The sequence below is a fragment of the Melanerpes formicivorus genome, unplaced genomic scaffold, assembly GCF_026170545.1.
Source record: "Melanerpes formicivorus ecotype bairdi unplaced genomic scaffold, bMelFor1.0.p_v2 SCAF_222, whole genome shotgun sequence".
Taxonomy (NCBI): domain Eukaryota; kingdom Metazoa; phylum Chordata; class Aves; order Piciformes; family Picidae; genus Melanerpes; species Melanerpes formicivorus.
Window position 1 is genome coordinate 345396 of NW_027142574.1, and position 13984 is coordinate 359379.

Genomic DNA, 13984 nt, shown 5'->3' on the forward strand with positions numbered 1-13984 from the left:
AGAACTGGGGTTGTTTAGTCTGGAGAAGAGGAGGCTGAGGGGAGACTTCATTGCTCCCTATACCACCTAGGTGGGGTGAGAGCCCACCTGGAGTACTGTGTCCAGGTCTGGAGCCTCTATTACAGGAAGGATCTGGAGGTGCTGGAAGGTGTCCAGAGAAGGGCCACGAGGATGAGCAGAGGGCTGGAGCTGCTCTGCTCTGAGGCCAGACTGAGGGAGTTGGGGCTGTTCAGTCTGGAGAAGAGAAGGCTCTGAGGAGACCTCATTGTGGCCTTCCAGTCTCTGAAGGGGGCTACAAGAAAGCTGGAAAGGGTTTTTTTTAGGGGGTTGGGTAGTGATAGGACTGGGAGGGATGGAACAAAACTGGAAATGGGTAGATTCAGACTGGATGTGAGGAAGAAGTTGTTCCCCAGGAGGGTGGTGAGAGCCTGGCACAGGTTGCCCAGGGAGGTGGTGGAAGCCTCCTGCCTGGAGGTGTTTGCAGCCAGGCTGGAGGTGGCTGTGAGCAACCTGCTGTAGTGTGAGGTGTCCCTGGCCATGGCAGGGGGATTGGAACTGGCTGAGCCTTGAGGTCCCTTCCAGCCCTGACAATTCTGTGATTCTGAAGGAGGCAGGAGTGAGGTGGGGGTTGGTCACTTCTCTCTGGTATGATGTGATAGGACAAGAGGAATTGGCCTGGAATTGTGCCAGTGCTCTTCAGAGGTGATGCTTGGTGTAGCTTGAAGCTGATGGACACTTGCTGGTTTGGATTTTACTCTGTTTGTGCTTCACTTGCCTCCTTTAAGCATGGACAGTGCAATCCTTCCTGAAGGAAGAAGTGCAGCACTTGAGAATGTCAAGGTGCTTCTCTGAGTTGTTCTCAGTCCTCTCATGGTCTGAGGGGCAATGCAGAGGCAGGAGCCTGGTTTCACTGCTGGCAATGAGCTGAAGAGCTCCCTGGGTCTGCTGCCTTTCCCAGCAGTGAGAAATGTGGCACTTCCCATTCCCCATCTTCTTTCACAGGTGTGATGTTGACTCCAGCCTGGACCAAAAGCCATCCCCTCCCAAGAAGAAAGCAGAGGAGAGCCATGAGGGAAAGCCTGTGGAGCCCTTGGGAGATGGAGTGCAGGGTGAGCCAAGTCAAGGCAGTGCTGAGCAGAAGTCAAGCAGAGCTGCAGTGTTGGTCATCTTAGCAAGTGCTGAAGAGAGTGAGGACAAAACAGAGACTGGAGAGGAGTTGAGAGAAGGAGAAAGGGGAAAAGTGTCTGATGATGAGAGCACAGAGAGACAGGAAGGCAGTGAGAAAAGTGGTCCAGTATTCCAGAGCACAGGCAGGGGAGGAAAAATGGGAGAGAGAAAGACACCTTCTGGTGTGGGATTGTGGGCCTGCAGTGCATGGCCTGGGGTGTCCTCTCTCAGGACAGCTCTTGTGTGAGATCTGTGGTGCTGCCTGTGTGCAGGCAAGAAGATCACTGAGGCTCCTTTGGGGCAAGCATCAGTGTGAGAGGCAAGAAAATGAGTAAAGAGGGTTTGGGAGCCAGAGGAGGATGGGAAGGCAAGAGGGGAGTGGGGCACAGTGAAGGGCCAAGAGTGCAGAAGGAGAATGGCAGCAGGTGGAGGAGCAGTAGAAGAGAAGGCTCTGGTAATGCTCTGGTTATTTTTTGCTGGGAGCAGATGGAGCTCTCCTGGCAGAGGGAAGGAGAACACCTGAGGAGCAGAAGGCAGCAGGCACCGAGGAGGCTGGAGAAGAAATGGCACTGCTGGGAGGTTTGCTGCCCAAGGAAGATGTGGTGGCTGTGCTGCAGGTGGAGGAAGCTGCCCCTGGGCAGAGCAGCGAGGCAGGAGAAGATGCCAGAGAAATGGGAGCACCACAACCATTTGTCTCCTTGGACTGAAGGAGATTGTCAGGGAAAGGAGCCTGCAGGTGCCAGCTCTCCTCTGCAGTGCTGGGACGTGGCACTGTGGCTGGAGGTGGTTAACATGGAAGGGGTGTGAGATGTTTGTCAGTGAATAAAGCCTTTACTGTTGCAGGTGTCTGTCAGGAGTCACTCTGGGAGCCTGGGGGTCTGTGCTGAGATGGCAGGAGAGGGGCTTGGGGTAAGGCTGGCCCAGCCCAGCACTGGCTGGCAGGCTCCTGTTTGGCTCCCTCCACCCCAAGGGCTCCCCAAGAGCCAGGCAGGCCACAGTGCCCAGCCCTAGCAGCTGGGGGCTGCAGATGCTCAGCCCCTGCAAGGAGAGCCCCTGGCTGTGTGTTCCAATTGGGAATGGAGGCAAGAGGAGCAGGCCTTTGGGGGGTTGCTGCTGTCAGTTGTGGCACTGCCAGCGACGAGCAGGGTGAGCAATCTGGCAGTGCAGGCCTAGAGCCTGACATGGTGGTAGGCCATGCTCAGCAGAAATGCAGAGCCAGCTAGCAGTGGAGCAGAAGAGTGCTGTGCCTGCAGCATGGAACTAAACCAAGGCACTGGTAGCTCTACAGATGGAAAGTTCTCTTGGGACAACAGGACATGCACCTGCATCACCAAACCTTGCGTGTCATGAGTAGTTGGAGCACTAATCTGTACTGCTGCGATGGGAACCAAGGAAGCCATGCCAACGAGGCACTGCCAGTTGATAGAAGTTGTAGCAGTTCCCTTGCTACGCACTTCTGCCTTTCCTGTCTCTTCTGCTGCTACACTTTGCTGTGCTATAGCTGCACCACAGGCCTGCACCACAGGCCTGCACCACTGGTGCACTTGATGATCTCAGAGGTCTTTTCCAACCTGGGTAATTTTTTCTTTCCCCCCTTTTCCCGCCTTTTCCCCCTTCTATCCCTATCCTTCCTTGGGATTCTTTTCTCTCTGTGCTTTGTATCTTCTAAACACTTGCTGCTTTTCCACTTAAACTTCCCATCACTTTTGCAATCCATTTGTGTGAGTGTCATCCTTTTGCCCCTCTCAGGGGGCAAGAGAGGATCAGCCTGGCCTATTTCTTATGCAGGAGCCTGCCATGATGTCTTCTCCTTCCTTAACCAGCTGTTCCATGAGGTCCATCCAGGGAAGGGCAGACAGGAGGCAGGCTCAGATGTTGCTGTTAGAGGACCTAGCACCTCACAGAGACATAATTTATGCTCTTTCAGATGGAACACTCCAGAAAGCTCCTGGGAGGTGGCACCCCTGCCTACATGCCACATCCACCCCACTGTCCCTGAAATCGCCATGGTCTCCATCTTTCAGTGCCTGGAGAGCCTGCTGGCCAGTCACACCTGGTGAGTCTCACCACAGGCTCCAAGTGCTGCAGTGTGAGCACACAGAGCTGGCCCTTTGCTGGGAGTTCCATGGGACTGGAGGACTTTGGAATGGACCTTGACCTGCTGCCCCTGGCTGGCAGAGCCTGCATGAATTGTTCCCTTTTGCTGGGCATTGGCTCTGTGTGGTGCTGATCACCTCCCTTGCTCCAAGAATATGATGGCTGCTCAGACTTGTTCTAGAAGCCTGTGTGTGTTCCTCAGTGTGAGCAGCAGCCAGAGGGTGATGAGGCCAAGGTGCTTGGGAGCTGGTTTTGCCAAGCCTCTTGAACCTGTTACACTCTTTTTGCAGGGGGAGAGGATTGGGGTGAAGGCAAAGGAGAATGTGAGTGAGAGATGCCTGCCTCGCCTCCCTCTGGGTGGAGACTCACTGATGCCTGTGCCACATCCTCCTGGGCCAAAAGACCCCAAAAGTACAGCTGCTCTGAAAAATGGGATGCCCAGATGGAGGCAGGTCCGTCCCATCACAGCCCCAGATGGGCAGCTTTCCACAAAGGTGAGCTCTCTCTGCCTGCTGCTGTCTGTGGAATCATGGAGTGAGTCACAGAATCCTTTGGGTTGCAAAAGCTGAGGGAGAAGAGCCAGGCCTCCATCAAACCGTGAGAGAGGGAGGGGCAGGGGCTGTGCTGGAGAGTGCAGGGAGTGCTTCACGGCACAGGGAGCCCAGCAGGCAGAGCGCCGCCGCAGCCAGCCCGGGCGCCCCGCCAGACACCCTCGGGGGCCAGAGCAGCCACGGTCCCCAGGAGGTGAGTCCTGTCTGCAGCCAGGCTGGGGCACTGAGTGGGAAGGGACCCTCCAAGTCATCTTGTCCAAGCCCCTGCAGTCAGCAGGGACAGCTCCAACTAGAGCAGGCTGCCCAGGGCCACATCGAGTCTGCTCTTGAATGCCTCCAGGCATGGGTCCTCAGGCACCTCCCTGGGCAGCCTGTTGCAGTGTCTCAGCACCCTCATTGTAAAGAGCTCCCTCCTGATGTCCCATCTAAACCTGCCCTGCTCCACTTTCAGACCATTGCCCCTCTCCTATCCCCACGGGCCCTTCTGAACAGCCCCTCCCCAGCCTTCCTGTGAGTCCCTTCTGCTCGAGCTGCAGTGAGGCATGGGATGCCCAGATGGAGGCAGGTCTGTCCCATCACAGCCCCAGATGGGCAGCTTTCCACCAAGGTGAGCTCTCTGTGCCTGCTGCTGCTTAATTCTGTATTCTGTGTGCACAGCCCTGGTCTTTGTGTCCAGCTGCAAGCTGCATGCACTTTCTGTGTGTTTCCTGCTGCAGAGCTCTGAAGGACTCCACAGGCCCTCAGTACACCCCAACGTGTGTGTCACAATGGTCTTCCTGGGGAAGAATCTGCACTTGGCTCACCCTGACACCCAGCACAGGGATGAGATCAAAGTGTATCAACACTACTGTGGAGGAAGAAACCTATGTGTGTACACAGGCATGCTACTGGAGAAAGGTAAGGGTGGTCAGAAAGTTCATCCTGGCAGCATCTTTCTTGATCTCTTGGTTTTTTGGGGCTAAAACAGTGCCGGCCCTCCCGAGGCGGGGAGTCGGGGCAGCCACGCGGACTTCGCGCCCCCCAGACGATGGCAATTCTGCCGAGCCTGAGGAATTGCGGGAGGGTGATGCGCCCCCCGAATCCCCGAGCCCCGACCCGCTCGCGGAGGGACAGAGTCAAGCCAAATCCTTCTGGGGTGAGTTAGCCGAGGAGGCCTGGGGTGCCGCGGGGAAATCGGAGTCTGAGGGCGTCTGGGCCAGAGCACCGCCATATGTGCCCCAAGATGGCGTCAAACGAAAAGGGGAAGGGCGGCGCGAGCATGCCCCCGGCGGGAAGCTAGGAAGGGCGGAGCGGCCCGCCCGTGAGGGAAGTGGGCGGGGCCAGAGCGTGAGCGAGGGGTGGCAAGCCAATCAGAGAGACCATTTGGAAGAACGCCCTCACAGGGCAAACCCCCCGCCGAGCACAAGGCGGAGGGAGCTAAGAGGGAGGGAACGGTCCGCCCGCGAGGGAGGTGGGCGGGGCCAGAGCGTGAGCGAGGGGTGGCAAGCCAATCAGAGAGACCACTTGGAAGAACGCCCTCACAGGGCAAACCCCCCGCCGAGCACAAGGCGGAGAGAGCCAAGGGGGAGGGAACAGCCCGCCCGCGAGGGAGGTGGGCGGGGCCAGGGCCCACCACAAGAGTCTTGGCATTGAGAAGCAGCCGGTCAGTCGAGTTCCGATCCTGGGTCAGACACTAGCCGGGCCGAGTGGCTCGCAACTGGGCTTTCACGCTGGAAACTGGAAGATGCCCCCGTGGTGGGTGGAGTTGGGGGATTGACCCGAGCTCGCGAGAGCGCTCAGTTGGTAAAAGCATCTCCCTTTTTCCATGTGTCATGTCAGGAGTCCCACCCCTGCTGGGAAGGGACGCTCTAGCCCTATTAAAAGCCAGGGTAACAAATTTCTTCTAAGGGCCACTGCCGCACACCCACTTCCACCAATGAAACTGATGTGGAATAAAACCAGTGAAAGCCGTGAGTTTCTGTTCACAGGAGCGGATCATGGGACACCCCTGTGACTCATATCCCCCGGTGGCAAGAGAAGATGACAAGCTGGCAAGTGTCCTGTCCAAGCCTGGGAGTTCCGCACTGGCAGAATCCAGAGAATGGGAAAATAGCCTCCGCAGAGGGGGGCTGTGATGCCTTGAGCCGGCTAAAGAATGTTTCCATGATGTTGGTAGAACACCAGCAACTGCTTCAAGAAAGTATTTCCCCAGTGTTACCCCAGTTATCCTTAGTTACCTCAAGCTACACCCTGTTGTTATCTCCCTAATTTCCACCTGTTCGCTCTGCCTTACATTTTTTATTCAAGTTTATGATGGATACTTTCAAAATTGTTACATTTCTCAGGATTGTTATACTTTAGCTAATTTGCTTATGCATAGGGAGGGGGAATTGTAGGTCGCTAGGACCCAGCGGGCGGAAGCTCTGGCGCTGTACGGGAAGCTAGGGCCCCTCCCCTGCTAGCCAATAGCCTTCAGCTCACGGTGCCAGCAGCCGGCAGTGACGCACACCTCAGTTATATAGTGCAGCGTCGTGCACTAGCAAAGGCCATTTGCCGTCCAGCACATTGGTGTCTGCGAGCTGATGGACCGAGCGGCCTGGGGTTGGCCGCCGTGCCGTTCCTGCACCAGGTCGCCGCGCCTAGGACAGGCAACACTCTTTAACCTGTTACCCTCTTTGTGCAGGGGGAGAGGATTGGGGTGAGACCTATGAAGGCAAAGGAAAATGTGACTGCTAGATGCCTGCCTCAGCTCCCTCTGGGTGGTGACTCTGTGATGCCAGTGCCACGTCCTCCTGGGCCAAAAGAGCCCAAAAGTGCAGCTGCATTGAGAAATGGGATGCCCAGATGGAGGCAGGTCTGTCCCATCACAGCCCCAGATGGGCAGCTTTCCACAAAGGTGAGCTCTCTGTGCCTGCTGCTGCTTAATTCTGTATTCTGTGTGCACAGCCCTGGTCTTTGTGTCCAGCTGCAAGCTGCATGCACTTTCTGTGTGTTTCCTGCTGCAGAGCACTGGAGGACTCCACAGGCCCTCAGTGCTTGTCACCATGGACTTCCTAGGGAGGAATCTGCACTTGGCTCACCCTGACACCCCGCACAGGGATGAGATCAAAGTCTATCAACAGCACTGTGGAGGAGGAAACCTTTGTGTCTACACAGGCATGCTACTGGAGAAAGGTAAGGGTGGTCAGAAAGTTCATCCTGGCAGCATCTTTCTTTATCTCTTGGTTTTCTGGGGGCTAAACCAGTGCTGTGGCAGTGAAATGACTTCAACAACAAGGTTGAAAAAGACCTCAAAGATCCTCAAGTCTAAGCTGTCAGCCCAGACCTCATGACCAAGTGCCACATCCAATCCCCTCTTGAACGCCTCCAGGGATGGGGACTCCACCACCTCCCTGGGCAGCACATCCCAATGGCTAACAACTCTCTCTGGGAAGAATTTCTTCCTCACCTCCAGCCTAAACCTCCCCTGGCACAGCTTGAGACTGTGTCCTCTTGTTCTGGTGCTGGGTGCCTGGGAGAAGAGACCAAGCCCCTCCTGGCCACAACCTCCCTTCAGGGAGGTGGGGAGAGCAAGAAGGTCTCCCCTGAGCCGCCTCCTCTCCAGGCTAAGCAAGCCCAGCTCCCTCAGCCTCTCCCCTCACAGGGCTTGTGCTTGAGGCCTCTCACCAAGATGTGCTCATCCAGGGCTTTTGTCGAATCTGCTTCCACACTCAAGCTGCCCCTACTGTCCCATGGGTGAAGTGAGGCTACAATGACTTCTGCAGACTATGGCAGAAAGGATTTAGAGAAGGGATTTAGCCAAATGCTCTGGTCCCTGTTCTGCTGTGGCAGTGAGTGGCCAAACTGAGCCTGTGTTACCTGCTTGCAGCTTGATACTGAGGGCTTGGGAAGGACACAGGACTCAAGGTGTGGCCTAAGCAGTGCTGAGCACAGGGCAGAATGACTTCCCTGCTCCTGCTGGCCACACTCTTCGTGCTGCAGGCCAGGATGGCCTTGGCCTTCTTGGCCAGCTGGGCACCCTGCTGGCTCATGTTCAGCCTGCTCTCACCCAGGCCCCCCAGGTCCCTTTCTGCCTGGCTGCTCTCCAGTGGTGATGCAGAGGAGATAACAGCAATGGCAACGAGCAGCACCTTTTCCTCTGAACCCTTTCACTTCTGCACCTACAGAGGCCTTCCAGTTCACCTCCAGGAGGCACCATGGCTTCCCCTTCAGCCTCACCTTTTTTCTCAATGGGATGCAAGTGGACAGGCTGAGCTGCTGCTGTGAGTTCAAACTGCAGAAGCGCTCCAGGCTGGGGGGCAGCCGTGGATACTTTGGGTTTCTCCACGTGGAGGGAGCATCTCCTTGCTCCAGGTATGGTCACAAGGACTCAGCAGCCCACTTGTAACAGACTTTATCTCTAGTTTCCCCTATTTTCATCTTTACAGATTAAGCAGGTTGGAAAAGACCTCAGAGATCATTAAGTCCAACCTCTCACCCAACACCATCTGATCAACTCAACCATGGCACCAAGTGCCTCAGCCAGGCTCTTCCTAAACCCCTCCAGGGATGGGGACTCCACCACCTCCCTGGGCAGCACATTCCAGTGGCCAGTCTCTCTTGCTGGGAAGAATTTCTTCCTCACCTGCAGCCTAAACCTCCCCTGGCACAGCTTGAGACTGTGTCCTCTTGTTCTGGTATTGGGTGCCTGGGAGAAGAGATCAACCCCCACCTGGCTACAACCTCCCTGCAGGGAGTTGTAGATGGCAAGAAGGTCTCCCCTGAGCCTCTTCTTCTCCAGGCTAAGCAAGCCCAGCTCTGTAGCACCTGGTCTGTTTCTCAGCACCTCTTGAAATGTGCACACGTGAGCTTGGCTTTCACAGGCCCACAGCAGAGCTGGTGGAGAGCAGGTCTGGTGAGGAGCAGCTGAGAGAACTGGGGTTGTTTAGTCTGGAAAAGAGGAGGCTGAGGGGAGACCTGATTGCTCTCTATACCACCTAGGTGGGGTGAGAGCCCACCCTGGAGTACTGTGCCCAGGTCTGGAGCCTCTATTACAGTAAGGATCTGGAAGTGCTGGAAGGTGTCCAGAGAAGGGCCACGAGGATGAGCAGAGGGCTGGAGCTGCTCTGCTCTGAGGCCAGACTGAGGGAGTTGGGGCTGTTCAGTCTGGAGAAGAGGAGGCTCTGAGGAGACCTCATTGTGGCCTTCCAGTCTCTGAAGGGGGCTACAAGAAAGCTGGAAAGGGTTTTTTTTAGGGGGTTGGGTAGTGATAGGACTGGGGGGGATGGAACAAAACTGGAAATGGGTAGATTCAGACAGGATGTGAGGAAGAAGTTGTTCCCCAGGAGGGTGGTGAGAGCCTGGCACAGGTTGCCCAGGGAGGTGGTGGAAGCCTCCTGCCTGGAGGTGTTTGCAGCCAGGCTGGCTGTGGCTGTGAGCAACCTGCTGTAGTGTGAGGTGTCCCTGGCCATGGCATGGGGGTTGGAACTGGCTGAGCCTTGAGGTCCCTTCCAGCCCTGACAATTCTGTGATCCTGAAGGAGGCAGGAGTGAGGTGGGGCTTGGTCACTTCTCTCTGGTATGATGTGATAGGACAAGAGGAATTGGCCTGGAGTTGTGCCAGTGCTCTTCAGAGGTGATGCTTGGTGTAGCTTGAAGCTGATGGACACTTGCTGGTTTGGATTTTACTCTGTTTGTGCTTCACTTGCCTCCTTTAAGCATGGACAGTGCAATCCTTCCTGAAGGAAGAAGTGCAGCACTTGAGAATGTCAAGGTGCTTCTCTGAGTTGTTCTCAGTCCTCTCATGGTCTGAGGGGCAATGCAGAGGCAGGAGCCTGGTTTCACTGCTGGCAATGAGCTGAAGAGCTCCCTGGGTCTGCTGCCTTTCCCAGGAGTGAGAAATGTGGCACTTCCCAATCCCCATCTTCTTTCACAGGTGTGATGTTGACTCCAGCCTGGACCAAAAGCCATCCCCTCCCAAGAAGAAAGCAGAGGAGAGCCATGAGGGAAAGCCTGTGGGGCCCTTGGGAGATGGAGTGCAGGGTGAGCCAAGTCAAGGCAGTGCTGAGCAGAAGACAAGCAGAGCTGCAGTGTTGGTCATCTTAGCAAGTGCTGAAGAGAGTGAGGACAAAACAGAGACTGGAGAGGAGTTGAGAGAAGGAGAAAGGGGAAAAGTGTCTGATGATGAGAGCACAGAGAGACAGGAAGGCAGTGAGAAAAGTGGTCCAGTATTCCAGAGCACAGGCAGGGGAGGAAAAATGGGAGAGAGAAAGACACCTTCTGGTGTGGGATTGTGGGCCTGCAGTGCATGGCCTGGGGTGTCCTCTCTCAGGACAGCTCTTGTGTGAGATCTGTGGTGCTGCCTGTGTGCAGGCAAGAAGATCACTGAGGCTCCTTTGGGGCAAGCATCAGAGTGAGAGGCAAGAAAATGAGTAAAGAAGGTTTGGGAGCCAGAGGAGGATGGGAAGGCAAGAGGGGAGTGGGGCACAGTGAAGGGCCAAGAGTGCAGAAGGAGGATGGCAGCAGGTGGAGGAGCAGTAGAAGAGAAGGCTCTGGTAATGCTCTGGTTATTTTTTGCTGGGAGCAGATGGAGCTCTCCTGGCAGAGGGAAGGAGAACACCTGAGGAGCAGAAGGCAGCAGGCACCGAGGAGGCTGGAGAAGAAATGGCACTGCTGGGAGGTTTGCTGCCCAAGGAAGATGTGGTGGCTGTGCTGCAGGTGGAGGAAGCTGCCCCTGGGCAGAGCAGCGAGGCAGGAGAAGATGCCAGAGAAATGGGAGCACCACAACCATTTGTCTCCTTGGACTGAAGGAGATTGTCAGGGAAAGGAGCCTGCAGGTGCCAGCTCTCCTCTGCAGTGCTGGGACTTGGCACTGTGGCTGGAGGTGGTTAACATGGAAGGGGTGTGAGATGTTTGTCAGTGAATAAAGCCTTTACTGTTGCAGGTGTCTGTCAGGAGTCACTCTGGGAGCCTGGGGGTCTGTGCTGAGATTGCAGGAGAGGGGCTTGGGGTAAGGCTGGCCCAGCCCAGCACTGGCTGGCAGGCTCCTGTTTGGCTCCCTCCACCCCAAGAGCCAGGCAGGCCACAGTGCCCAGCCCTAGCAGCTGGGGGCTGCAGATGCTCAGCCCCTGCAAGGAGAGCCCCTGGCTGTGTGTTCCAATTGGGAATGGAGGCAAGAGGAGCAGGCCTTTGGGGGGTTGCTGCTGTCAGTTGTGGCACTGCCAGCGACGAGCAGGGTGAGCAATCTGGCAGTGCAGGCCTAGAGCCTGACATGGTGGTAGGCCATGCTCAGCAGAAATGCAGAGCCAGCTAGCAGTGGAGCAGAAGAGTGCTGTGCCTGCAGCATGGAACTAAACCAAGGCACTGGTAGCTCTACAGATGGAAAGTTCTCTTGGGACAACAGGACATGCACCTGCATCACCAAACCTTGCGTGTCATGAGTAGTTGGAGCACTAATCTGTACTGCTGCGATGGGAACCAAGGAAGCCATGCCAACGAGGCACTGCCAGTTGATAGAAGTTGTAGCAGTTCCCTTGCTACGCACTTCTGCCTTTCCTGTCTCTTCTGCTGCTACACTTTGCTGTGCTATAGCTGCACCACAGGCCTGCACCACAGGCCTGCACCACTGGTGCACTTGATGATCTCAGAGGTCTTTTCCAACCTGGGTAATTTTTTCTTTCCCCCCTTTTCCCGCCTTTTCCCCCTTCTCTCCCTATCCTTCCTTGGGATTCTTTTCTCTCTGTGCTTTGTATCTTCTAAACACTTGCTGCTTTTCCACTTAAACTTCCCATCACTTTTGCAGTCCATTTGTGTGAGTGTCATCATTTTGCCCCTCTCAGGGGGCAAGAGAGGATCAGCCTGGCCTATTTCCTTAGCAGGAGCCAGTAGTGAATGGGTGAAGGGCCAGTAGTTAAGAAGGAGAATGGCAGCAGGTGGAGGAGCAGTAGAAGGGAAGGAAGAAATGGGCCTGGCTGTGGGTAGGCACAGAGCAAGTCTGAGGCATGCTTCTATGGGAGACAGGCCATCAGCATCAGGTGAATGGGCAGAAGGTGCTGGCCATTGGAAGAGGAGGTGGGAAAGCCTCCTGCTGTGTGATTAGAGCTGGATGGGAGGGAGAGGGGTGAAGTGTGGAGGGGAGGAGGCTGGGTGCTGGGGCAGAAGGGGAGGTGGGAAGAGCACACAGCAGCAAAATGTCAGGAAGATTTGGCACCAAGCTGAAGTACTGGGGGTTGGAGTGGATGATCTCTGGAGGTCCCTTCCAAGCCCTGACATCCTGTGAGCCTGTGAGCTGGCCAAAGATGGCTGTGGTGTCTGTCACTCATGCTGGCACCTGTCACTGACCTGCAGCCAAGGCCACTGGAAGAGCAAGTGTGGGCCAGCCAGAGCAGACCTTGCTGAGCTGTTCAGCTGCAGAGTCCTTGCAAAGCATTGTGACAGAAGTGGAGAGCAGCAGTGAGGAGTGTGCTGGGAGTGAGGAAGAAGAAGGTGAGTAGAGTGGCTCTGCAGAGGGTGGCTGGCTGGGCCACAGGAGTGTGGCTGTTTCCCTTCACAGCAGGGCATGGTGCAGCATGGGCAGAGCAGCTGCTGCAGTCCCCTGTGCTGCAGGGAGCCAACTGAGCCCCCAGAGCACTGGGCTCCAAAAGTACACCCAGAAAGCAGCAGAGGGAGATCAAAACTCAGGCAGCTGGTGAGGAGAAGCAGCACAGGAAGCTTTCTTCTCTCACCATGCTGATGTCCCTTGGTTGGCTGGGAGAGAATCATAGAATCAATGAGGTTGGAAAAGACCTCAGAGGTCATCAAGTCCAACCTGTCACCCAACCCCTCCTGACCACTAAACCATGGCTCCAAGTGCCACATCCAAGCCTTTCTTGAGCACCTTCAGGGATGGTGACTCCACCACCTCCCTGGGCAGCACATTCCAGTGGCCAATTTCTCTTTCTGGGAAGAGCTTTCTCCTCCCCTAGAGACTGAACTTCCCCTGGCACAGCTTGAGACTGTGTTCTCTTGTTCTTATGCTGGTTGCCTGGGAGAAGAGACCAAGCCCCTCCTGGCTACAGCCTCCCTTCAGGGAGTTGGAGAGGGCAAGAAGGTCTCCCCTGAGCCTCCTCTTCTCCAGGCTAAGCAACCCCAGCTCAGCCTCTCCTCACAGGGCTGTGCTCCAGGCCTCTCCCCAGCCTCGTTGCCCTTCTCTGGACACCTTCAAGTGTCTCAATGTCCTTCTTAAACTGAGGAGCCCAGAACTGGACACAGGACTCAAGGTGTGGCCTAAGCAGTGCTGAGCACAAGGGCACAAACCCCTGTTAGCTATTTTATCCCTGGGAGGTTTGTCTTGATTTAAGCAGATGGGGTTTCTGAAGCAGCTGTTCCCAGTGAGGGTCTGGTTGGTGCTGCTGTGGGTGGTGGGAGAGAGTGCAGAGGCTCTCACTACTGTGCTGGCCTCTGTGTGCAGGCAAGGTTTGGAATTCAGAGGGTGCTTCTGTGTGCACACACCATGGTCTGGGAACTCGTGCTGCAGAGGTTTCTGTCTTGAAAAGCAGCTGCTCATTGTTCCTATCAGTGTGTCCAAAAGAAATGCTGCCTGTGCTTTCCAGTCATTGAGAGCATCCTTCCTCCATTGCCATCATGTGGTCCCTGCATGTGCTCCTGACTTTGTGTGCTGCAGAGAGGTACAGTAAAGAGTTGCTGCCTTTACAAAAGAGAAATCAATATGAAGTGCAGGCAGATCATGGGAACAAAGACCCTGTGGGCAGTGGAAGCCCTTTGACACTGTGGAGCAAGTACAAGAGGTGGAAGGCAGTCCCTGTCCTTGAGTGCCTGCACTCAGTGCCTTGCGCTGTGGCCCCTGTGTGTCTGTGCTTCAGCCTGACCCACAGCAGCGAAGCGAGAGGGGAGCCAGGAGCATGGCTGGGCCATGGCATCTCCTTCCTTTCAGGACACACAGAGGGCACTGAGGTGCACACCTTGCTGCCTTCCTGCCGTTTGAACAGAAGGAATGGCAATTGGGGTGGGTATGTGAGAGCATTGTGCACCTCAGCACTTGCTGTGCTGCAGTGCTAAGTCCATGGGTCTGCGTTGGAGAAAAATCCCTTCTCCCTCCTTTTTACCTGTTATCTCCTTCTGCCCTCCCCCCCTTAATTCCCTTCCTCCTTTCTTTCTCTCCCCTTCCTTTCCCGTTTCTCTCCCCTTCTTTTTCTTTTCCGTTTTACTCCCCCC

The 13984-nt window shown here is 55.6% G+C and overlaps 1 protein-coding gene across 1 annotated transcript; it reads left to right on the forward strand.

The window, feature by feature from the left end:
- The first annotated feature begins 4827 nt into the window (after positions 1-4827).
- Positions 4828-10724, forward strand: LOC137458095 (glutamate-rich protein 3-like). The gene is made up of 7 exons (XM_068169766.1): positions 4828-4950; positions 5783-5845; positions 6478-6690; positions 6800-6968; positions 7961-8147; positions 9708-9814; positions 10359-10724. Exons 1-7 carry the CDS (start codon positions 4843-4845, stop codon positions 10577-10579), a joined length of 1068 nt encoding a protein of 355 aa, XP_068025867.1. The 5' UTR covers positions 4828-4842; the 3' UTR covers positions 10580-10724.
- Positions 10725-13984: the final 3260 nt, after the last annotated feature.

Bases quoted from the DNA above. Each gene is read 5' to 3' on its own strand.
- LOC137458095 (XM_068169766.1), top strand. From the start codon at position 4,843: ATGGCAATTCTGCCGAGCCTGAGGAATTGCGGGAGGGTGATGCGCCCC. The intron at 5,846-6,477 runs GCAAGTGTCCTG...CTCTTTGTGCAG, and splicing joins CAAGAGAAGATGACAAGCTG to GGGGAGAGGATTGGGGTGAG. The intron at 6,969-7,960 runs GTAAGGGTGGTC...CTGCACCTACAG, and splicing joins AGGCATGCTACTGGAGAAAG to AGGCCTTCCAGTTCACCTCC.